We start from the raw sequence: 26,637 nt of genomic DNA on the forward strand, positions 1-26,637 counted from the left end.
AACTGGACCAGGAGAGTGGTTCTCTGACTCCACACACACATACCACAGTGAGTGTGCACATTTGCAAATACACACATCATAATAACAAATTAGATATTTCTTTTAATTTAGGAAAAGATGTTAGAGCTAGTAGACATTTCTCTGTGGATGACGAATGAGTGACACATTTAAGAGACATGCAGGTGGTAAACACTGTCATAACTTTGCTAATGCATGTAGACTTGAAAAGGTTAAGAATTAGCTCTAAAGCTTTGAATTAATTAAGTGCTGCTGAGATTTTTTACTATAGTCAGATCAAGACTAATCACTTCCCTAAAGTGACTTGGCCTACACAGCTCATTTGTGGTTTCTTAGAATCATTATAATTAAGTCTTAGTCAAGAGCTTTTTAATTTAGCATTTTTCTACATTCTAGTATTTACATATCACTTGTTCTTCACACTTATTTCAAATAGTAATTGATTTTTGTTTTTTACAAATTGTATTTTACAAAATCAACAAAGAAAACACAAAAGTGCCTTACTTATAGGCACACTGCTGATGAATGATACAGCCAACCACAAAGGGCACATCTCTGGATACCTAGTTCACAGTTTTTACATTTTATGTCATACTCTTTTTTTAAAGCATATATTTTAGTGAATGAAGTCTTGAGAGTTTACCTATCATCCCTCAAAGATAGACACTGACTAAATGGCTTGGCAGAAATTCAATCTCTGATCATCGTGACTTCAAAGTCAAATGTCATAGGAACTCTTCCTGTTGAATGTTTCCTCACCTGCTAAAGAATGATCCCCTGGGACTTCGTGAAAAATAACCTTTGAAATGTTCCTTGGGAAGTCTATAGAGAAGGCTAATTCTAAATACTCAACAAGTACAGTAAAATACATTTGGAGTAGAAGATTGCTTGTTGGTTCCAAGCTTTCTCTACCCATTAACTGCGCTATTCAAGCTGCCTGCTTCCCTTGTTACACACTCTTAAGTGGAAGTTTCATCACACTCTCCAACAGTCCTTCATTTGGATGGCATCTCAGAGAAAGCAAAAATCAATGGATTAAAACAAAAGCCACAGTCATTCAAAACTCAAGGGCTTCTCAGGCTTCTGAAACTATGTAGTACCACTTCAAAAGGGGATAAAAGCCCCAAGATTGAGGCAAGATGAGCAAGGATCATATTTCATGACTTTAGAATAAGACTGCATTCCCAGCTCCACCAAGGCATCATGTATGCCGCTGTAGAAGATAATTTAAGAAAGAGAAAGTTGTTTTAGAGTCTTTTAACTTTTCACAGTCAAAACTCCCTTTCTTTCCTCCTCTCTTCCTCTTTTCTGTTGCTCCACATTCTCTTTTTCTCCAATCTCGAATTTTCTTTTTGTTAGACTGTTGTCAAGCTTGGAGCTGGGATATGAACTATAGGTGACATGCCCAACTTCGTGGAAACTTGGAAGCTCTTAAGTCTCTAAGAATCCTTCATAATTCAATTTTTCAGAATAAGAGAGAATATAATCCCTTCTCACCTCTCTGGAAATTTGATTTCCTATCATCTCTTCTTGCCAGGGATTCCCTGGTTATTCATTTTCTTTCAGTCATTGGCTTGTTCCCACAAAGAACCAACTAGAGTGTGTGTGACAAGCTGGAATGATTTTCCTGGGACCATAATGACTCTAAGTGGACTGTAGTCACTTGAGTCCAGTATTTGAAGAGAAGAGGTAACTGCCTGAGAACACCCTAGTAATAAATAGGGCTCATTGAGACAATTTGTCTGGAACACAGAGTTTCGAACGCAAAAGAATTTATTAGTTAAGGCATTTCTCTCAATGTCTGTTCTCACGTCTCTTTCATTGCATGATGGCCATGAAATTAAGAAAAATAAGGTTATGTTTTTCATTGAATCTATTTAAATTTATTGAGTAGCTATTGTATGAGTCTTGACAGAAAGAAAAGTGTAACTGCCATTTGGTTTTAGAGCAAGGAATTAATGCTGATAAACAAAACAGGAATACATATTTCACATGCTTCTCTTTATGTAGAAAATCATGCAAGTAGGTCAGAAACCCACACCTAGAAACCTTACAACACTATCCCCACCTCAACCTTGCCCCATGTAATCTGCACTAGCCATTTTATATGATGATAGAATACTGGTAAATCAAAATTAAGATAGAATTTCTAGAGAGTAAGTTCATCATAATTAGTCTCTTCATACTATTTTAACTAACATTACAAAAATAGAAATGAAATTCAATATCGCTGAGAAAAGTTGCAAAAACTACAGACATAATTAATTATGAATTCCATTATACATAGCAGATAAACTGATTGAAGAAAACACACTAGGAACAAAGTAACAGCAGAAAAATTATGTTTGTATTGACAATGTCAATATTGCAAGATAAAGCACACAGAAAAGTTTGAGTTCTCCCCAAATAAAAGCAATTCTTCGATTTATATTGTTTTAATCAGGTGTTTATTACAAAACCATATTTCCTTTTCCAACTGTGTTTTATGAAGAAAAAAACAAGGCAAGCTACATGTTAATTCAATATCTAGAACATACGGTTGTTAATAAAAAGTTAAAATCTGGGATGCTGATAGAGTGCTTCCTAGCATGTACTCCATAGACTGAGTGTGGAAGCATATACTGATAATCCCAGTTCTGGAGGGAGAGGCAGGAAGATCAGATAGTCACAGAAATAGTTATATAGGAAGTTAGAAATCTGGCCAGGCTAGAAACTCTATTTGGGGAAAAGAAAGAAAAAAAAAGGAAAAGATAGAATAAATCTCTTGAAGATTTGAATTTTTGAAACAGCCTTTCAAAGGAAACATTTCCATTTAGAATTATCAAAGATTAAAATGAAAAGCCAGCTGTCTTGGCATTTATATTTTTAAATCCATCAAAAAAATTGAGCTATTCCCTCTGCGGTTGGAAAGGACCTATAAATAAATATATGCATATATACACACACAAACAACCAAGCACATTTGATGCACATGTGCCCACTCTTCCACCCAAGCACACAGCACCACAGTGATAGACAAAGGATGCTGAAAAGTTCGAAATAAGGTGCAGTAAAATCTTACTAATGTGTCTAAATCATTGAGCATCTAACGGCTTAAATATTTTAAAGAAATTAAGTCACTATGTAACCACAATTGAAACAGCACCAAAAACCGTCTTGCTGGTTAGGACATTGCACATGAACAGCAGCAGTCTGCAGCTTGGCCTGCTACACAGAATGGGAGAGACAAGTGGTACAATAATTCACACTTTTCGGTATAGGTGAACTCTGCCCTTTGCTTCTTATTTACGCATTACATTAAAACCAACTAATCACAAAGTTTAATATAATATAGTAAATGTCGAGCATGGTGATTAGCTTTCATTGTCATCTACACACCCAGAATGTAGACTCAATGAGGGATTGTCTACGTTTGGGCTGGCCCATGGCATGTCTGTGGAGAATTTTAACACTTACAGTGATATGGTAAGACACAGTCCACTGTTTTTAGTTCTAGTCCCTCAGCTAGATGGCGTAGGGGCAGGGCGAGTGGGGAGCAGAGTATCAGAGCTATCTAGGAAACCTGACACCAAGCTGAACGCAAGAGAACAAGCAAGCAAGCGTGTGTGCTGTTATTTCTGTTTGGAGCTGTGGATAGGATCTGACCAACTCCCTCAGTCTTCTTATCCTGTGACCCCCTGGAGTTATGAGCCAAATAAACCCTTCTTGTCTAAGTTACTTTTTTGATAAGGTGTTTGATCACAACAACAAAAATAAAACTAGAATACTGTGTGAAGTTTCTATGAGCATTTTTGCTTTTATGTTTTCATGGTGTTAGGAAATGAACTCAGGACTTGGTGTATGTCAAACATGCTCCCTACTACTGCATTACTACCTCTGTTTCTGTTTGTTCTGCAAACCAGTTACGGAAAGAATTCAAAATGGCATGTATCAAAGACAAAGGGTAGAGAAAACAGTGAATCAGAGTAAAACAATCAAGGTTACATTTTAAAATTAGCTTTATGTAGTCAATACATGGCTGGAAATATTAAGTGGCTATCATGTGTTTAGCAAAGAAGGCCATAAATGTGCTCATCAAAAATGTCACTAAGTGCACACTTAGAAGTTGTTCTTTTCCCCCGTTCAAGGACTCTATATTAGACCTACTCCCCACACCCCTATAGAGCAGTAAAAACTTCAAAGCAAAGACAGAACAGGCTATGGTAGAATTAGATAGCAAAGCGATCAAGTACATAAGAGGATGCGAGAGGGGAGAATGATATCATGATTTCTCGTATAATAAATCATGCAAGCCTGTCAGCAAGGGTGAAGCATGAAGTCCTGTCAATCTGCTGGAGCAGACAGCTTGGATAGGGGAGGAAGTGGAGTTTAGTCAAACATGGCTATCAACACTTCCTTCTCTGTCTCAGAGGAACAAAATTCGGAGACAAACTCTTGGAACAAGTAGAAATTTATACAAATGAAAATCAAATGATAATGCTAAGAGAATATTCTTTCTTTGGAATTCTTTCAGTTCTTCAATTTACTCAGCTGGAGTAAATTTCCCAAGTAGCTTTCTGTTCAGTATTTGGAAACAAAGGCCTTTCCTGCTCATTACAAAGCTATATTTCATCAAAGATGAAGACAATGCTCTTGGCTTAGAGACTCCTTTTTCAAACAGTAACTGCAAAAGGTTCAGCTTCATAGTTGCCACGAGGAGATGTGAGAACATCTCTTTCCCAAATGGAAGAATCTGCTGTGAGCCCATGTGTACAGCTGAAGAAAAAGGGGGGGGGGGGGAATCAAATGTGTTTTTATTCAGAACTCTTCATAAACACTATGATTATACTGTCTTATATCAAAGCATCAGTACTTAGAGGCAAATACTGATCCAGGACTGGGAGAATGGATCACTGGATAAAACACTTGCCATGTGTGCATGAGGACCAGAGTTCAGATCCCCAGAACTCCACTATAGGCCAGACAGGATCATCAGTTGCCTATAACCCCATGGCTAGAGATTCTGCCTCAAGTAAATGAAATAAATAAACAGAGAAAGCCTTTAGGCAGCCCACAGGTACACACACACACAAATTAATGTACCCCCACATGTGAACATGCAAACACACAGATTACATATACACATGCAAAAAATATTGACAAAATGATCAGTTTCCATTTCCTTACAAATGAATTAGATAAGGCAAAAAAATATAACCACTTTTTAAATGTTGCAAACTAGGTGTCTTACTCAGGTTCATTTACTTCACCAATTAAAGAATTGAAAAGCAAAAATTTTTCAGACACGGCAGGCAATAACTTGTAACAAATTTTATCAAATGTGAAGAAGTGTGCACACTGGGAAAAGCATGCAGCAAGAAGGCTCTTTTCAAAAGGGAGAGAAACTTTAGTTTCCAAAATCCCCTTTTTCTCTGGAGGGCTGGGGAAGAAAGCGGGTTTGATGGGCAGAGTGTCCCTCCTCTTGTTTGGATCCGTCAGCTTAGAGAGGGAAGACTGGTCTGGCTGGCTCACCACAAATGTCCATGGCCTACCTCAGATTTCCAGATCAGCCAGAAAGTGGCCCAACATACGGAAGGAAACATATGGAGTCTTTTGTACTGGTGTAGAAGTCAGAAGGATGCCATCTTTATGGCTTGTCTGTGCCCCCCACCTCTTTACCTGTCTGCCCATTGGGTATTTGTCTAGCATCTAGTCCTCTGATGGAGCTGGGAAAACATGACTAAACTCAGAAAGATCTGGAGCAAGAAAATGGAGATTCACAAAGAAAGCTTCGTTTGAAAACGGGAGCTTTCAGCGCAATTTACTCTATAGACACGACTATCAACCTTCCTGATAATTTTAACCTGGCACAAAAAATTAGGCCATCTAGTTCATGAGGAAATGTATAAACACTTTTTTTAAAGGGACTAAGTATAGTCAGGAACTATAGGAGGGATTTTTTTCAAACTTAATGGGATGGCTTGATAGATGCTCTGAGCGATAATTACTGTACTAATTACAAACAGTTTTATAGGAAAACTTACAGTTGATATGATTTATGGGCTTCAAATTTAGAATCTGCATGAGAGAAGTTTCTAAGGGTCTTTTCATTGTTTTTAATGTTTAAATTACTGAGAAAACTTGCTGAAGTTATTTGAAAAAAATTACATCATCTTTCCAAACCACACTTGTGCCTTTGAGAATTCAACTAACTTCTGATCAAAATGCATCGCATGTGCGGACTTTTATTCTTGTCATTATTGTTTAAACAAGTAAGCGTAGCAGCTTAGTTACATGTCAGGATATTGTGTTAGATATGATCAATAGTGGCGAGATGATCTGAAGTACCCAGGAAGATTCTATAAGTTACATGTAAATTCTACATCATTTTATATAAGAGACTGGAGATTCCATGGGGTTTTCTACCCACTGGGACCCTGTCACCCATCCTTCCCCTCTACTGAGGGCAACTATATTTGACGTAAAGACTACATAGATTTACAGGTATTCTCCAGCCATATTCTAAATGAGCAAGGACATAAAGTGGGGTGGATAGCGAGAAGGGAGACTGTATAGAATTAATATATTTAAAAATTAATAAAAGGATGATGGTTTGCGGAGAAGTTGCAGTTGTTAAGAATACTTGATGCATAATCATGAAAACCTGATTTTAAATCCCCACCACTCCCATAAAAAGTTGGGTGTGGCCATAAACCATGGGCAGCTACAGAGATTTCTAGGACTTGCTGGCTGTCCGTCTAACTCTAGGTATAGAAAGAGCTGCCTAGCTCCTGGTCACCAGCTAGCTTTACCCAAAACAATTACACAGAAACTGTATTCTTTTAAATAATGCCTGGCCCGTTATCTGTATCCTCTTATTGGCTAAATCTCACATCTTGATTAACCCATCTCTAATAATCTGTGTAGCACCATGAGGTGATGGCTTACCGGGAAGATCCTAATCGACATCCATCTCAGAGAGGAGAGCTATGGCGTCTGCCTCACTTCCCTTCTTCCCAGCCTTCTGTTCGGTCTACTCCGCCTATCTAAATTCTGTCCTATCAAAGGCCTAGGGAGTTTTTTTATTAACCAATAAAAGTAACACATAGACACATGACCCTTCTCCATCATCTAGGTTCAGTGGGACACCCTAGCAAGGGCAATAAGGTGGAGAGTCATATGACAGATCACGTGATGTCCTCCTTTCACTTTCTCACACACATTGTGTGCATGCACACATACACACACATGTGCACATATAAAACACTTGAGCACATCAATTCATTTAGGAGCTTTTCATTCATGTTTTGAGATGGTTAGGTCCAGATTAAAATTTTTTAGTAAGACATAACAACATTGCCAAGTACAGTTTTATGGTCTTTGAAATATTAATGTCAGTCCTTGCCCAGGAGTGCAAGAGTAGCATGAACATGAATGTTCTGAGATTAATCGACAAGTTTTTGACTGAGTTTACAGCCTCTCTAACAAGATGGAACTGGTGTTTGACATGACAAATAAAGCCAACGATTCATGGTTAGGTGGGTCCTGGGTCCTAGGGGAGAACTTATTACTGTTGTTCTGATAAATGAGGATAGGATTAAATCACATCCTGGTGGTTTATTGCTATACTTGTGGATTAGGGTGCCTCTCAGCCCTCATCAGAGAAGCTTCCTTTTGAGGCAGATGGCAATTGACACAAAGATAATTAATACAACTGGTCAAGGCGCCGAGAATAAGAGATCCCACAGAGTACTCAGTCCTAAAAGGGACATCTGAATTGCACAGTGTTTCTGGGCCTAAGAGGAGTGTGGCACACATGACTCACAGTGATTGTGACCGTACGTGTAAGACATGAGTGCACAAGATCAAGTTGGGCAAAATCCCACCACAGAGGCACGAGGAAGTCACAAAATTCCCCCCTTAACTGGGGAGCGATTAGCAATTGATGGCCTCTGGGACCAGGAGAATCAGGCTTTCTGTTTTTTTTTTTTTCTTTTTCTTCAGGAATTCGGCCCTTGAGAGGCTGTCAATGCTCCAACAGATGACCTACACCCATGCACATTACTGGAAGCACTAAGTGGACTAAACAGGTTTTTTTTAAAAGAATAAATAAATAGGAGGGGCAACAAAAGGGAGGGATTAAAAGCATACTCGATCAAAATACATTCTTAAGCAGTAAAAACCTCTCCAAATACCTTGGAGTACCTTTACTTTAGTTTATAAACAGTATATAAAAGTTTACATACTAGAATATAAAGCAACCAAAATATTCTGTGCAGAATAATTTGAGGGAACTATAATATGCATTTTATAAGGTAGCCGTGAGCTTTATGAGTAAAGAAATAAATTCATAAAATTTAATGAACTAAATTAGAATGAATTTAAACATAATTTTGATATCAGAGTTAATTTATATGCTTATCCAGTAAATAAAACTGTTTAAGACTCAACATCCAATTCAAAATGTGCTATGTAAACATGTGCCAGTTAAGAACATTTCAACATGTAAATTAATGTGCTTGATTCACTGTCCAAGAGTTTAGTCATCTGTTCTAATATGGTGGAAGGTATTTCAAAGTTAATAGTTCTTACACTTAAAATACTGAAATTGCTAGCTTTAACTCAATATTTAGCCTAACAGTTCAAGGGAAAAAACTCATAGAAATAAATACTATTAAATTTAAGATATCTAATACAAAGTGCCGTGTCCTACTCTATTTAAAAATATTATGAACAGTAAGATTCCGTTTACTTTTAAAATGAGCACATTTTAAGTATTCTGAACAGTTCTGTTTTTAAGACACCTTTGGGTACTTTCTCCAGTTTTCACTTTGAATTTGTTTAATCCTGAGAATGTGTACCAAGCAGACATGCTGTCTGGTAATACTCAGTACCAGGAAGAGTTGCTCTAGGGCATATGCAGGCAAGGAGTAAAAGCTGGGATTCAAGCCAGCAGCGTTCCTGGGGTGGGATTGAGTCAGCCCCTTGTTTAGGGTCATAGAAAACTTTGTCAGCACAGGAACCGAAATTCAAATTTCAGATTCTGGTTCTTCAGCGAATAATGAGCCTAAACAAGAGAAAGGAGGGGCAAAACTCTTAAAAGACTTTCTTAAAGATTTTGGAGAGACGCTCAGTTTGTTAAGAGCACTTTTTCTTGCAGAGCACCGGAGCTCCTAAGTTGCCCAGGCTGATCTTAAATTTGAGATTCTCCTTCCTCAGCCTCCTGAGTTAAGCGGCATTATGGGTTTGCACCCCCAGACCTGCTCCTAGCCTCTGCATCTTGATTGCAGCAGGAATCTTCTCTGGAGGTGCTGAGGGCACCTATGGAAGTAACTTAAGTAAACTAGCTGAGCCTAGGGAAAGTTTAGAAAAGCGTGGAAGACGCCCGGAAGAGGTCCTGTGGCCAGAGAATTAAACATGAGTCTGAGGTAAGACAAGAAAGTCTAGAAATCGAGTTCTCGTTCTTGGTGAACAAGTATATGAAATCAGAAGACAGTATGGCTGTGCGGGGGCAGGGTATACAGGGATGAGCAGGAAGAGAAGTGTGAGGCCAGCCAAGTGGGTGAGGGAGCAAGAAGGGACAAGACACAGAGGACCAGGACCCCGGGGACGACATTAGGAAGCCTGAGATTATCTGCTTTTCACCTCTAAAATGTGCATGTAGTGTCTTACCTTAAGCGCTTTCTTCTTTCTCAACTCTGAAAAGAACACGATGTGGACAGACAGCACCTCCTTTCCGGTTGTGAGCAAAACACAGTCTAAGTCTTAACAGAACCCAGTGACCAGAGCTGTCACTGCGAAAATGGCTTCAGGAGAATATCCTTAAATAACAGTAGGCAGTAGAGTACGTAATAATGTGTCAGATTAACTTTCTCTGGCTAATTAATCAAAAGGGCCCTAGAAGTCAAGTTGAAAAGCCACAGGTCTGATTTGTCTATGAACCGACCGAACACATAACTTGCAGAGCTTTAAATTTCAAGTTGAAGAAATCAAATGTCTGCCCGGTTGTCCATAAAAGATGTCTCCTCTGTGATTGTTTTTACTGTATTTCTTAACATTACAGCAGAGGCAATAAGTGTGTCTATTTTAGTAAAAAACAAACAAGAAAAAAGCGGGCAAAAGGTTTGAATATGTTTCTCAAGTCAGTTCTACTGGGTAATAAGAAAGCTGAGAAGGACGTTGGGCCTTGAGAGCTTTCAGCTGGGTTCTTCACCACTGGGTCAAACTGTCCTGTGTTTATACAGCCCACAGGTCAAAGGCCTTTTAAGTATGTATCTACACAAGAGATCGTAATGGCTGCATAAAAATACTTGCTCTGGAGCAGCCCCCTCCCGTGCAACAATTCTCCACTGATTTATTAACTAAAACTAACAAAACTTGTAATCTTTATCCTTTGTACATAAAAGCATGCCTCAATTTGGGTTCACAAATCAGATGAATTCTTTTTAATATATAAAACCGTGGGCTTCGGATTGGATCTCATTTTATAACTGAAGTCCCTAGTGGTAAATTTGGTCTCTTTGGAGGCATAGTTCACTAGTTGGTTGGATCATGGAATTGGTGATGTTTATTTCTCAGTCTAGAATGGGGAGTACACTTAGATTTTTGTTAAATTTTTTCGTTTAGTTTTTAAGACAAGGAACTACTTAAAGTTCCTTAGCGCCCCCTACTGTCAGTTTTGAGAACTTCACAAATGAACCCCTTAAACATTTCAGTGGACAAAAAAAAAAAAAAGAAAAACAAAAACCACATGGCATTTATAATCTAAGTAATTGTCACTCGTGATTGCAGAAAAAAAGCCCTCTCAATTATTTTCCCATTGTGTTTTAAAAGAGTATTGAATGTTCCGTAAGGCTTATGTTTCCACATGGAAATATAATGTCTAATATATAATGTATAATATATATTGTAGAAAAAGAAAATAATTCAAGATATTTTCTGCCCTCAGCTAGTTTTGAAAGTTTATTATTTTTTTCAGAGTTGTACTTCTACATGTTTTTAAAAGATTATTTGCAAATAATCTTTCTTTCCCACCTCAGTTCCTATTCTAAACGTACCTAATTTTAAAGCTGTCCTTACAAATTGCTAGGATTAGTAGTAGTAAGTCAAAGCCAAACTTGTATTTATTATGTAAAGTAACCATGTGATTTGAGCTAAATTTTCATTGTATATAATTAAGGAAATAGGGTACTCTATTTTCCTACACATACAGTTCTTAGGTTCATCAGTTATCAAAATAGGCTCAGAAAGTTTTATGTATTGTGCACACACATAATTTCATATACATATATAATGTATGTAACAATGATAAAGAAAAAGATGCTGCCATTTTGAGAATGGCAGAAGGACATGGAAGGAATTTGAGGTGTGGTAGCTGTGAAGGACTGGAGGGAGCAAAGGGAGTGGAGACGAGATGTAATTCTATTCCAGGTAAAATCTTTGGGAATAAAGGAAAATACAAAAAGAAAAATGAAAGAATATAAAAGGAAGGAAAAGATCAAGTGAAACTAAAGTTGCTAATACAAGTACCTGGTGTGTCTTCACCAAACTATTGAGTCGTAGTCTCCAGCCACAGTCATCTACGTCTGGAACCTTGTCTATAGAAGGTTCTAGACAGAGCTTATGCGAAGGACTATGCATTTTCATCAGTAGAGAATAGTTTCACAATCTCAATACTATCTATTATCTACTCACATATGTAGTAATAATTTGTATTAAGTCCTTATATCATGTGTGGCTTTATTTTCTGCATAGAGATTTTAGTTGTTCTTTTGAAAAGTTAGTCTCTTAAGGGAGGGCATCAGGAGATGAATATGTCTAAAATGTGTTTTGTATGTGTGTGTGAAACTGTCAAAAAATAAATTAACAGCATAAAACTGTAAGACTGAATTATAAATAAAATCTGTACTCCCTTTATGGATTTCATTACATATAACAAGTTTCTGGGAAATAAAATGTCACATGTTAAAACATGCAGTTATTTTTTAATGCATCACCCAAACCTCAAAGCTCTGCTATGTTCTAGGATTCTGACAGTAGCCCTTAGAAGAGTTTTCATTACCACTGATGCTTTAGGACAAATTCTGAACATGGCAATTGAATCCAGTGTGTCTCCGTAACTTCCTATATATAGACTCTGACCAAACCAAGAAGGTGTACTTTCAGTGTCCTAGGTCACCATGTCCTTGCACACTGTCACATGTTGACATATCGTTCACTGCCTACCTTGCCCTCTTCCTTCATCAGCTTCACAAACGCTTGTCTAAAACAAATTCTTTTAGGCTTGACTTAAACATCATCTAAAGAATCGCATTAAGTCTCTATTACCTGATACCTGGGCTTTCTGTGAGGTCTGTGGTTGCCTCCACCTCAGTATAAGCATGGAACCATCTCATGCTTAAGCTCAGGCAAAGACATATCTTTCGTGTGGAGTGAAAACTTGCAACATGTCCGTGCTTTATAATCACAACATTAGCTGTTGTTTTACGCATGACTAACATGTCAGGTACCATGTAAGTGCTCTCTGCAAGCGTCTTATTTAGCCTTGAAACGTTTCGCAAAGAGAAAGGTTTATTTTTACTTGAAGTATCAGTTAATCCCAAGGCTTATCGGAAACTTGCAAAAGATTATGCAACTACTTGCAATAGACTTAGCTGAGCAGGGAGTTCCGGCCCTAAGGATGGCATTCTAAAACTTCACAGCAAGTGTCCATCTTGCTCTAGTTTCTGTTTTCCTAAAAGTCTCTCACAGGTTATGTAATAAACAATAGAAGCTTACTTATCACATGGATTGGAAGGCAAGAAGTCTAAGATTGCTGCTCCGGTGTCTTATGAGGACTCCATGACTACATGGTAAATGGCAGAAAGTTTGGTAGGTTTGTGTGAGGCGGAGAGAGGAACCGGGACCAAACTCATTCTTGCTATCAGTAATCTAATCCTGAAATAACCTCTTGTCATGATAGCATCACTAATTTATTTATGAGGGTAGAGTTATCATAATGCAATCACCCTTTGAAGGTCTTTTTAAAACTGTGATTACCTGGCAATTAAATTTTACCATGAGTTCTAAAGGGAGGACATTCAAATCCTAGCAGGCTAAGATTGTACTCAAGTAGTAATACCAATATCTCTTTGATTTCTACTCAAACCTCCTCCTTATACCTAAAACAGTGGAAAAAATGAACGTTCTTTCAATCATTAGACCACTTCACTTTAGTATCATACACATGTATATTCAGCAAAGGGCAACACTACACACACACACACACACACACACACACCAGATTGTTTTAATTGGAATGCTTAGTTTGCAAAATTGCAAAAGAGTCACAAAATAACTATTAACCACATCAGTGAAAACTCAGCAAGTCACTACAATAGGAGGAGAAGGCCCTTTAATGAAAACCTTACAAAATTATCCCAAATTGCACGTGATTTTTAATGGACTGCAGCCACTCTAGGCATTTGTATTTTATTTCTTGGACAAGAGTAAAATATATTTTTTATGCAGAAAAATTGTGAATGCTTCCAACAACTAACACATGGCCTATGAAGGAAAAAATAATGCATTTTTTTCTCTTCTGTAATAACCTTCTATTGGGCAGCAACCATGTACAATGTGGTAGTTTCCTATGGCTGTAGCAGAGCCTCCCTTTCCACACCCTACACAGAGTAAATAGCTATTTCTTGGAAAATAAAGCCATAATACTGAACTTGAAGACTTTTGCAAATATGTTTCTGGCTATCTTAAGAAATAATCTCTAAGTTTACTAATAAGCAGAAATGCTTTGGAAGTTGAATGTGTTGTCACAAATGGAGGGGAAAAAACATATAAATCAAGCCATGACCAAGGAAGAAACAATATATTTCTTATGTTTCTAAAACATTGTGGCTGGGATCACAGCTGTCATATGTTGGATCATCATCAAGAAAATGTCAAACACGAAACTTCTGGGTAATTTTCATAAACGTAACATTTTGTTTGAAGTCATTAACTCCTGTAGAACATTGAAATAATTTTTTGTTGAATTTTTAATTTAATAATTGATCTCTAACACCCTTGATGTGCCTGCCACTCAATCTAGAAATAGTATGTCATTCAATGCTTGCAAGAGTCTCTTGAGGAGAAATTTCAGAGTATGCAAACTAGAGTTCTATCAACCTGTGATGCTTTGTGGAGTTTAAATTATGCCACATAGCCACAAAGGGAGATATTCTATTCATGTTTTGCTCTTGTTGTTTACTTACCTCAATTAAGTCAGCTCTGCAAATATATAGTGTGGTCATTAAAACTGACAAAAAGACCTGGGATCTATCAGTAGAGGTATTCCAAATACCACAACAAACCTCAAAGTGAAAAGAAAACTGAAATTGGCTAATCAGTGGATCAGTAGTTCTGCTTCAAAGTAATAGTTGACTGTTTTGTCTCACTCTATGTGCCTCAAATAATTTGATACTTACTTTACCCTCCTCTGAACTCTCATTTTTATTTACGGTTCTACCAGCATTAATAAATTGAACATGTATTTTGCTAAACTCAACAAGGCAAGCTTTCATGAAGTGATTGAAGGTTTTGTAAATATAGTCTCATGACAAAGCTATTCATGGCATAAAATTATTAATACAAAAAACTGCAGTGACCTAGTATACATATGAAGTATTAATAACACCACTCCCTGGGATTCTGTAACCAAAGCACGAGAAAAAAGGAGCCAAACCACTGAATTCAATATTTGCAGCCTGTTTCAGGACATGAAAATATTTTGGTTCTCTCACACAAATAATTTTTCCAAAATTCTTACATCCATAATGCCGCATTGTAGGCAGGCTGATTTTAAATTTGTGTGGCTCTGGGTATGGGATAAACATTCAAGATTTGTCTCACTCTTAAGGAAATAGTGGAAAAAGTGTCCAATTTGGTGTCTTGGTAAAATACTCACCAAAAATTTTCATGGTTACCTAATACAATTGAATAAAATTTAATGTTCATGCTGGTGGCTCCATGTAGAGCAAAATGCCAACCTACATCAACCTTTGTAGTGTCTTGATTTCACTTGAGAAACTACCTCATATATTAGTCTGAACTAAATCTATACTACGAACCCAGTTCAAGGTCAAGACCTTCCATAGAATTCAGCATACATCGGAGAAATATCTGTTCGATTGATTAAAAACAAAGTATTCCTGTCCCTGTAATTTACACCATAACAGTATTGATAACTTGTACTCAACACCATGCACACAGAGAAACTGCAATGCAAAGTAATTTCAGTTTGTACTAAAATAAAAAGCATAATTACCTTGGTATACATTATGGACTATTATTTCCTGATTTGTTATACAAATTAATTTCCTTCTCTTAGGTAACATGCAGATGTCACCACAGCTTGGAAATATGTAATGGATATTTGTAAATTTGAATATAAAATAGTGCCTTAAATATAAACCAGATAAATGTACAAATTAATAGAGTTTTCAGATGGGTAAAAAAATGTATGTAAGTTTCTCTTTCAGTATACATAAGTGACTATCATGTAAAATATATCCCTTCATTCTATTAGGCATAAAAATTCCATTGGTTTGACAAAAGGATCTGAGAGAAAGGTTTAAAGAGTATATATTTGTTATTTCTGAGTATAATATGCAACTTGAGAAAAACTGCTATTTTTAATAAGTTAGAATAAGCAAAGAGAATATAACTGAATAAAATGTATTAAACGAATGTCCTTTTATTTCAGGTAAAAAAGGAAGGGAGAGAAAACGGAAAAAACTCAATAAAGAGGAAAGAAAGGATACAAGTTCTGACAGCAAAGGTTTGGAGTCCAGCAGAGAGACCCCAGAGCAGCGGGAAAGCAAAGACAGACAGCAGCAGCAGACGAGAAAAGCCCAAGAGAAACAACAAAAATCGGTATCAGTCAGCACTGTACACTAGAGGGTCCTGTGAGGTTCTTGTAGACTCATGATGCTGCTATCTCAACCAGATGCCCAGGACAGGTGTTCCAGCCATTAGGGCCACAAATGGAAAATACACCAGTTACCGCTCTGTCTAAACAACATTCCGAATAGTTGCTATATTCTTCATACAAGCATAGTTAAAAGCAAAGAGCCAAATGTTCAAAGAAGGGATACTTTTAGATGGTTATCTTTTGTGCTTCTGTGTATTTTTAAAAGATGAGAAAATTTGTACATAATTATCAATAAGCTATAAGCTATCCTCAATGTAATGAGGACACCCAGAGAAGAAACATCTTTTCCCTATAAAAAAAATTATTCTTCGAGTATTGTCTTTAAGAAGCAAAAGATAATTCTGCAACTTCAAGAGACAGTGTCCCAAGGAAAGGTCAGGAGAGAGAAACATCGCTCCAAGCACAGGGTGGATTTGTTCAGGAGATCTAGTGAATGCTCAGAATTAAGGCCTGGTATTTGGAATCCTAGAGTTTATCATCAAAGAAACAAGTATTTTAAAGATGACTTCTATTGTCCTCATCCTGTACTTCTGCAAGAAACTGAGCATACATAAGAGAATTAAATGTACTGTGTGGGAACGGAGTGAGGCAAGCTGTGGAAGAAGTGACAGAGCTGGAGACCATCTTTGCTTTTCAGTACTGTGAAGGGTTGTGCTCACCTGGAACAGGTCTCCAATCTATGGCAGCACTGTGTGGTTGATCGCCTGCTACACCTCGGTTTATATAAGTCTGTAAACATGTACCTGTAACTTTCTTCCAAAAGCAAAAACATACTTATTAGAAGAAAATTCTGACTTTATAGAGAACAAAACTAGAGTGAGGAGAATGTGACATGTTTGCAAAAGTGTATGTTTTCTTTCTTAATGAAGGAAAAACGATTTTATTACCTGCTTAAGGGTCCATCTGGAACTAAAGGGATGCTACTTTCTAACAAGGTGTATCTAGTAGGGGAGAAAGCCACCACAATAAATATATTTGTTAATAGTTTTTAAAGCTTCGTTCACTTTGTTTCATTGCGTAAGAGAGATTCAAGAACTAGGAAGGTGAAATCCATTCTATGGGTGATCTTTTTCTGAAATAATTTAGAAGATGAGATTTTCAGTGCTCCCCCTTCAATATACCATTACCTGAGCCAATGGAAACTTACTTATGATATGATAGAAGATATTTATTAATTTTCTTACATTAATAAAAATGTATTATGGACACATGAGCCTACCTAAATGATCTCACTACCCCCTCTCCTTCATTTCTTAGAGATGAGCACCTTGTGTGTTGATTCCTCCTGCATCTTCAACATTTAGCTTTTCTTCTCCATATTTTCTCAGTCTGTGGATCTCTTTTGGGAACTGGATTCACCCTAGCAGAAGGCCTCAGTCATGTTTCCCAGAGGACCCAGCCAATCTTGAACAGGAGGAGGGATCTCTGAGTGTGCAGCATAGACTCTCATGACCCATTTAGCCTTCTGCAGCAACAGGAGGATGTACAGCTGCTTCTGTGCACCATGCTTCCGGCTCTCTCAAGATCACTTCTGAAGAACCTGCAATGCCTCTGCCTCCTGCCTGTCTGTCTCTGTACACCCTTTCTTCACTAAGTCTACTGCTCATGTGGGCTGCTTGATTTAAGTAGTTTTCCATCTGTTTTTTCCTCTATTAAGATATAAAAGTTTTAAATAGTTCGTCACTGTTTCTTACTCTGGTGTTTCTTTTCTCATTTGCATGGCAATCAACTGGATTTTAGGGTATCTACTCTCAGCATCTTCACTCTTCCAACAACTCTTCATAAAGTCTAGGAAAAGGATACAATGCATCAAATACAGAACAAACATAGGCAAATTATCATCATGTATTTCCTTATGATCTTCTATACCACAAAGTATTTATATATCTGATGTACTTAAAAGTACAGGAGAAAACAAATTACAATTGATGTTAATCATAGACTGGATAGAATATACCTGAAGCTATATGGTGACTTGTATTAAAGTTTCAATCTACTCTGATATAAGAAATCATATAACGGTCAAATAAGCAGTGCTCCTTGAGTCACTGAATTATGGAAAACTTTTTGCACTCACCTTAAAAGGCCATGTTGATAATAACAAACATCCAGGAAATTCTTGATATAGACATAGAATTCAAAAAGGAGACCATCACAAATCTGTCAGTATCTAGTTGATACACTTGCCCTGGTTTTCAAAGTCTATCTATACAACCCCAGAGCTTGGCTTTATAACTGTCCTATCACCAGAAGATTTCAGCTATAATCCTAGTTCTGTTGCCATGGGTATGACTGTTGGGGTCTCCATGTTTTATTGCAACGAGAGAGGGGGATCCAGGCCAGGGAACATTTAGTGTTTCTTCCACATCATGGGGATGCACCTAGTGAGTCCTCACTAGTGAGAATGTACTTTGAAAAGGATCCTTACTCATCCCTTCACAGAAGTGGAAATATGGAGTAGACTTTACTGCTCTGATGTTACTGAAATATACCTGTCTAATGCTTTGTTATTCAAATGAATAACGGAGGGAAGAAAAAGTGTATAAAGTAGCTACTGCCAAGAATAAAGGCTGAGCATCACAAAATGAAGGGAAAAGGAAGTGAAGAGTGTGTGCCTTATCTGCATATAGATGGCCAATGTTAAGGCCTGAAATCTGCAGTCAACTGGGTTATACTTGGGTAAGCCTGGACCAGCTGTGCAGCCTTTCTTTCTGGCGAGAACACAAGAAGAATAAAAATACTCATGACTCAATAGAACAACAACTATTCTGTAGACAAGAATATTTCACATACACCCACACACACCAAACTCGTGTCTACAAGTTAAGTAGGTAAATCAATTCTATTGCTTGATTAATATATGGAATTCCAGCAATATACATGTGTAATGATTTCAAGATATAAATGTAAATACAAGAGTGGTGGCAACCGAGCAGTAGTAACTCAAGAATGAATACAAATTTACAATTTGCCTTCAACCTTAAAAGCAAGAAATGATTATTCTTAAAAATGTGCACATTTGAAACGTAGGCATAAGTAGAGACACCCCAGCTCTCCTGCAATTGTATTTCAGTGGCAAAATGACTGGCTAAATTCATTCTCAGTAGTAGTGAAACTGTCTTTAGGCAAATTAAGGGGGAAAGAATTCGCTCTCAAGCAAATTTATTATGGGATATAACTTCTCACATGCTATGGGAGTATATGTGGAATTCATCTTCGACAAAAAGGCTGATTAAAGTTGTTGGTCAGATCAATTGAGAATTTCTATTTTAATTTTCCTAGCATGTATTAGCTGTGTATCATAATGGGCTTCACTGCATGTCCATACATTCTCACCTGTATGCATAATGTATTTTGATCATATTCGCCCCCCATTACCTGCTGTTGTCCACCTCCTACTTTTGCTGAACCATTCCTCTTCATAAGTCGGTCCACTTCTGGTTTGCTTTGTATTGTTTTGTGGGCCACTGAATTTTAAGCGTACTTACAACAGCGTGGGTGAGGGTTTGCTTGCAGGTACACAGGCACCTTGCCAATAGCTATACCATTAAAGAAAAATATCCCATTCTGCCGCTTGAAAGGTTGTAAGCCCAAAGATAAAAGTGGGACTCCATGGTCTCTCCCTCTCTAGTGACAAGCTGCTGAGGAACCCAAGCTCATGCAGATTCCTGCAGATAATCACAGCTGCTGTGAGTTCCAGGGTTCCTGGAAGATGGTGCTCTACAACTCCGCCCCTTCCTTCAGCTCTTATATTCTGTCTACGCTTTTCCTGTGATATGCCATGAACTTCAAAGGGGCTGATAAAAAAAAAAACTTCCCATTAATCCCTGAGCCTTCAGTAGTCACACAGAAAATTTTCCCATTTTAATCAATGATAACTCATCTCAGACTACAATTATATTCCAATGTTTTTTGTTGTTGTTTTCTTTTGAATTATAGAAAAAGAGAAAGAAACAGCTGGGTCTCCTTTACAGTAGCCAATAATGTTCTCAGTAAGATGTATTACACAATTATGCCAAATCCCTCTAAAGAAGATAGATATGTCCATGTTTCACAAACAAGAGACTCAAGGCACAGAGAACTATCCAAAAATCACATGACCAGTATCCAGTAAGCCCCGAAGGCATTCCCATCTCTGGTTAACTCCAATTTTCCTTCATTACAGCCTTTAAAATCATTTAATTTTAGTTCCAAGGTTGACGGTAATATGTCATGATCTAAGAATCTACCTCATGAAGAAGACTGAGAAGTTCTATTAGGGGAATGACCCAGGATAAGACTCACCTCTGAACAGGTACACAACATATGGTTTCCCATGTGGTGGGGTCATAAATGAATGCAGCACAAGACAAGAAATTGAAGAAGGCGGGATGGATATCATGCACCACTGGAGAAAGACAAAGACCAGCCAAAAGCGACTGGCACATTTGAATCCTTGGGAAGGCTCCAGGTTTTGTAGCCCTGTATGCCTCTGGAGTGGATCACAATTCAGTTATCCACTATTTGTTCTTATGGTGCTGATCAGCACTGTCATCTTTCCCTTAGTTCACAGGCAGACATGTAGAAATGCAGAAATGGATCTTCACTGTTGGAATAGCAAACTTAAAGGCTACCTTGCTGACTTTCAGAGACACTGAGAACATGTGTTCTAATGTTTGCACATCCTTTCTTGTCCATCGTGTGTAACTAAGAAAGGAATGAGGATGGGTGAGAGAAATCAAGGGAAGATAGAAAGGAGTGAAAGAGGAGCTCCATCCCAGCAATGACTTTTATTCCAGGCCGTTAAGATAAAGGGATAAAAGACCCTCAAGTAGTACAAATAGCCTGTTTTCTAGGAAATCAAGGGTGCAAGCATTTCAGCAGACAAATTACAAGACAAAAAATTAATTTGGTATGTAAAACAACTTCAGTATCTGTAGTTAGAGGCAATGAAAATTACTCAGAATTAGAGAAATCAAGACGGCTTGGCAGATGAAGGTGCTTAGCCCCAAGCCTGACAACCCAAGTTGGTGCCCCTGAGGCCACATAATGGAAGGACAGGATGGACTCTTGAAAGTCATTCTATGACTTCCATGTGTGCTTGATGACATTTCTACCCCCCAACAACATGCGTGCACACACACACACACACACACACACACACACACTAAATCAATCAAAAAATAAATTAAAAGAGATTAAACATATTTGTTTTGGTTTGGTTTGTATTGTTTTCTTTCAACATAATACTTTATCAATTATTTGGGAATTTCACACAATGCACCCTGATCACAGTAGACTCCCATTCCTCTCAGGTCCACCCTTCCTGCTGTGTTCCGCCTATCCCCCAAAACACACCAAGATTCAGAATCAACTTTGATTTGTGTAGCTGGAAAACTGACCCGTATCTGGAAAGCCTTTACCTTCCGCTGTTGAACAGACTGTTTTCTCTCTCCATCCCTCACCCTGCTGCGACACTGGGGGTTTTATTCTTGGAGGAAATTATTCAGATTCTTCCCTAAAAGGAGGTTGGGGAGCGCTAGTGCCTGAGGTGAGTGCCCCTTTGAGAATGCAGCCAATCCCTCTGGTTTGTTTTCTGAAGCTACTGGCATTGGAGTTGCATTAAGAGTGTCACAAGAAGAGCAACTGCAAATACTGTGACACCCAAAAATAATAAAATAAAATCGACTAAATCTTGCATTTTGAACCGGAGTCATTTGTGAGTCAGTGAGTACTACCAGATGCGGTCTTCCCAGACCTGCTTCGCCCCAAGCTGCCCACCATCTGACCTCAGTACCTTACAATCTCTAAAGAAGAAAGATTGCAAAGGTTCCACCAGAACGTATTTCAGGCTTATCCAAAGCATCAAGGAGTGTAACATATGATCCTAAAGGAGACATAGACAAGCAGGGTCACTTTAGGGAAGTGAGTCAGTTTCAAGCTATGAACTCTGTGTTCTTGGTTACCAGCTTCTTTTTAACGCTGGTGTTTGACCCTGAGGAGAGAGGAGAGCGAATTACAGCAGCAAAGCAACAGCTGCGCTTGCTGACTGCGGAATGCTGAGAGAACGGCCTGCTGTGTACACACGAAAGGCTTAAGAAAACACTTTCGAGTTGTGTATACAGAACAGCTAATAGATTCTAAAATGGGGTTATTTATAGAAAGGAAGAAATCTTCTTAGAGCATGTTTGTCTAGGATGTCTAGATATTCCACATTGATGTCATCAGATTCGTGATCATTTGAACAGAACATTTGCGCACAAGCATTCTTGAAGGCCTTGACAATTTGCTTCCATGCCTATATTTTTCCCAACACTGCTCTCCAAGACATAAGTGAATTAGATAACGGGTAAAGACTAAATTAACGAGGTATAATTAGGGATCAGTAAGTTACAAAGTAAAATCGCTTTAACAAGGATAATTTATTCCATATTTAGAGTAGTTACTCTGAGACATGAATATCACACAGGCCAGTAAATGCACCTTCCACCCATCAGAAAGGCACAATGTAAATAAATAAGTAAGCCAAGCTGATGGTAAGATAGATTCTGTCATCCTTAAGGTATAGCAAATTATCACTAACAGTGTTGTGACACCCCAGGGAAGCTATCAGACAAGATTTGAATATTCTGGAAGTATTATCAAGTCTCTCAGAGGGCTTAAAGGCTTGTGTTATTTTGTGATAATTCATATATAACATATATAACACCTGGCATTCATAATAAATACAAACTCTATTTAGTAAAAAAAAAATACTATTGTTTTTCAGGGTGATTATTTTTTCCCTTTTCTTAAGTAAGGTATTTCTACCTAAGACCCTACCCAAAAAAAATTGCCAGAAAAGAAAAATATAGATAGTTAGTTAGGTACAAATTCACATAAATTAGAGCGATTTAACGATCAACTTGAAAGGAGGTGTATGTTAAATATAAGAAGACATCCCTTCCCAAACTGCCTTTGGAAGAGCAGCACTAGTGTGCTAAAGAGGGTTGTGGGAAAGTCCTCAGCACTTCCCCAGCCTTCCCTGGTCCTCAGGTTCCAAGTACCCTGGGCCTCTTAGCCACAAGCGGGGTTTCTTTTGAGGAAAGCGAAGCACACTGTGAGGAACAGGACAAAATGAGTCAGGAAAATGACTTAGCATTGCTTTATATTATAAAAGAATTTTTGAAATAAATGTTATTCAACATTAATTACCAAAGCGGCCCTAAGGTCGTCAAAGGAAAGAAATGAAAACTTGGCTGACCTTTCTCGTCTGCCTTCACGGTTGAACACTCTTCTAGTTTGCAATGCAGAAAAGGGTAAGAGAATCATTCATCCACAGGTCTTTCCAGCCAATTTGAGTAAAAAGTAGAGACATCTGTTGCTTCTTTGGTCTCCTGGCCTAAGTTTTTTTTTTGAGAAACATCAGGGTTCTCTGGTCAACACAGAGTCAACCGCTCTCTTTCCAGGTGCCTTGAGAAACTCTCTCTACTCTGGTCCTAGCTCTGATGGCAGCCAGACTCATAAGCCAATGTGTCTAGTCTGTCATCCATCCCCCCATGGAGTTCCCCCCTTTCCCCTGCCAGGTAACAGCTCACTTTTCACAAGGTAAACTTTACAGAACTTCCGCATTAAAAACACAGACAGAAAAGAAAAGGACAAAGCAGAGTTCTCATAATGAAAGGAAATGAGAAGAAGAACATACTGGAGGAAGACAGACATGCCGTTTCTCTGGTGCTGTGTAGCTTAGCCCACACCCAAAGTAAACTGTCTTCACTTCAAGAAGCTGTCTCTCTATAAATAAACACCCCGATGTATCTCTAAAACATGAACATCTTGGATTGTCATAATAAACATTGCAAAATAAATACGAAATAACATCTGGAAGGGAAGCTTTGCACGCAGTGGGGTGAGTGGGGAGTCGACTTTTCTTAGTACTGCTAATAGAGAATGGATTTCTTTTTTTTTTTTAACTTGAGGAATGTTTTCCACTATTAACCAGAATCAAGCAAAGAGTGAATTGGTTTTACTTTAAAATCTCAAATATAATACTCTCTGCAAACTATCTTCTCATAAATTAGGTTAATCCTGGAAATACTTGTTAATTCTCTTATTTACTATTGTTTGAAACCAGTATAATAAGCATTCTCTTATTAAGTCAGTTCATTTAGATATGAAAATGGTTCATATTTAGTTTTAATTATTCCTGTATTTGGCATAAAGTAAAAACTATGTGTTCGTTTTTGGCAAAAAATAAAGAATCACAAAGTCTCAAGTATAATGTGTTACCAAGGTATAGCATGTCCGCCATAAGAGGACATCATTGTGATCATGGCCTTTAACATTTCTCATGAAAGTAAGGAAAAGGAGCGAGCTCATGGACTTCCTGTATGCATTCACCTGTGTGTAGCTCCCCATTCAAGTCATGTTCATAAAGAGACTACATGATAGCAAACTTCCCTTCCTATGCAAAATAATTACATATTCCAGTCACTTGAGGTAAATTTAACAAATATGTAGATCCTTGTCCCTCAAATTATTCCACTTAATTTATGGCATGTTCTAAGTAGGATCTTTGTAAATAATGAATTAAGTATTATATCTCTGGTATCAAAGAAACAAAAGCAATAGAAATGTATATAATATGTGATTAACTTTTAATACCTCCTCAAAATCATTAGGTCGCATTTAAAACAACCAATAAAAATTAAAAGGAGGAAATGGAGGGATAACTCAGTGGTTAGGTGCACTTCTTGTTTTTGCAGAGGACCTGTGTTCAAGTTTAAGCACCAAATAGCAACTCACAACTGTCCATCAAATGCAATTTCTAGGGTTCTGACTACCTGCTCTGACCTCCATGGGCACCAGGCACCTACAGACATTCATGCCAGAAAAACACTCATGTACATAAAATTAAAAAGAAAAAAACTTGAATCAAAAAGAAAATAAATAGTTTATAGTCCCTCATTTATTTCTTATTCCCAGTCACAAATCCCAATGTTTTAAAATATTAGATGAACTTGTTACCAAGAAAAAGGTAAATATTTCTGAAATAATAAATACATTGCAATATTGATTTTGTAGAAGTATCTTTAGACTGCACGTGTTTCTCTTTCCACAGAGTAGCATTTGGCAGAGAAAGATCATTTAGCTGAGTCTGAGATGTTGCTTCATCTGTTCATTTGCTCACAGTCTGTTCCTAGTGACATATAGTTATATATTTCTCAGATGTTCCAAACCAAATCAGTACAATGAGTTTTACTTTAACATTTTCTTCTTTTAAAAATAGCAACCATTTTCTCCAGCATTCCCTACCTTTCATTAAATCGACCTAATTGCTATTTGTAGGTGGACTGCATACAGGCTGTCCTAAATTCCAGATTCCCCTTCTGTAAATGTACCCACACAATTAGTTGTAATATTTTTTTAAGCATCGCCCTGATTTTTCATGATTAAGCATTTAAGCAAAAGCAAAGATGGATTCATACTGTGAGTTTTGAGAGGGGTGTTTTCATTTTGTACATGCTTCTCAGTGTAACATAGCAAAACATAACCAACCAAAAATAAATATTCCATAATTCACAGAAAGGAGAGGAGAGGACAGAGGGACAGAGAGGAAGGAGAGACTAGAAGAAGCAGGTTGGTATACCCCAGTCCTTTGTGTTTGCCTCTTCACAGGGTCCTCCATCCACCCCCTGCAGACAACTTGCTCATCTGTTCCTCTTTCTCTCCCAGTTGGCCCGCCCCATCTGATTGCCTCCAGGGAAAACCAGATGCACTTCTAGAGAAGCTGCCAAGATGAACTGTCAGATGGAATCGTTGAAGAACACAGGACATCAGTTGGGTGGGGGATGTTGGGTGAGTTAGTAGGAAAAGCACAGACTTTGAGAACAGGGAGACATGCAATTTAAATCTCTCTACTGTTGACCCTGTGACACTGGAGAAATGGCTTAGGCACTGATTCTCAGTATCGTCACACAGAAAATGAACCAATTATTACAGACTGTATAGAGTTACTACAAGGGATAATAAAACAAAGAATGGGACATGCGAAGCACAAGTAGGACCTCCGTGAACTGTTGCTTGCTCAGTTTGCTATGAGCACTGTTTAAAACAGAGTTTTCAAGTCAATCTAAAATAGAAGCACTAACATAAAGATATATGAACACACACACACACACACACACACACACACACACACATCTGTATTCCTTTCACACTTACTTATTGCCAAGAAGCATGATTGATATTCCTGATGTAAGTCCATAAGACAATTCGTCATCTCTCAATCTTCCTAGAGGAAAAAACAAACCTTTATATCCACTTGCTGTTAATGTTTTTGTTTTCTGATGTGCATAAGGGTGTGGTGGTCAAGAGGAATGAGGCCTTCACTCAGCTGTGAATGGAAAAGAGGTCAAGAATGAGTGTCCAAACCCCGAACCTGTTCCTAAAATTTAACTAATTTTCTTTGCTAGTGAAGCAAAGCACAGAAACAACAGACTGGTGGCACAGGCCATGAGAAGACATATATAGAGAGAGACAATTGCACTTGGAAGAATTAGAGTCTAGTAAGAAATTTAGGAAGTGTATAGGCAGGAAATCTATAACAAATAGCTATATATATATATATATATATATATATATATATATATATATATATATATGAACGTTCTCAATAGTACCATGAAAATAGTCCTGAGGGTTAAAAAACATTTTGA

General features: G+C 37.8%; 1 protein-coding gene across 3 annotated transcripts in view; it reads left to right on the forward strand.

Annotated features, from left to right (window-relative positions):
* The window catches only part of Rspo3 (R-spondin 3), an 83,557-nt gene extending 65,918 nt beyond the window's left edge, over positions 1 to 17,639 (forward strand). Inside the window, exons 5-6 of one of the 3 annotated variants that reach the window (XM_075946566.1) lie at positions 15,734 to 15,903; positions 17,219 to 17,639. In XM_075946566.1, coding sequence (XP_075802681.1) covers positions 15,734 to 15,903; positions 17,219 to 17,224 — 176 coding nt within the window. In that variant the 3' untranslated portion in view covers positions 17,225 to 17,639. Of the gene's footprint in view, positions 1 to 15,733; positions 16,949 to 17,218 lie in introns of those variants that run through there. The other 2 variants (XM_075946551.1, XM_075946559.1) reach the window with 2 other exon arrangements.
* The last annotated feature ends 8,998 nt before the right edge of the window (positions 17,640 to 26,637 follow it).

The sequence above is a fragment of the Microtus pennsylvanicus genome, chromosome 1 (genome assembly GCF_037038515.1).
Source record: "Microtus pennsylvanicus isolate mMicPen1 chromosome 1, mMicPen1.hap1, whole genome shotgun sequence".
Lineage (NCBI taxonomy): Eukaryota > Metazoa > Chordata > Mammalia > Rodentia > Cricetidae > Microtus > Microtus pennsylvanicus.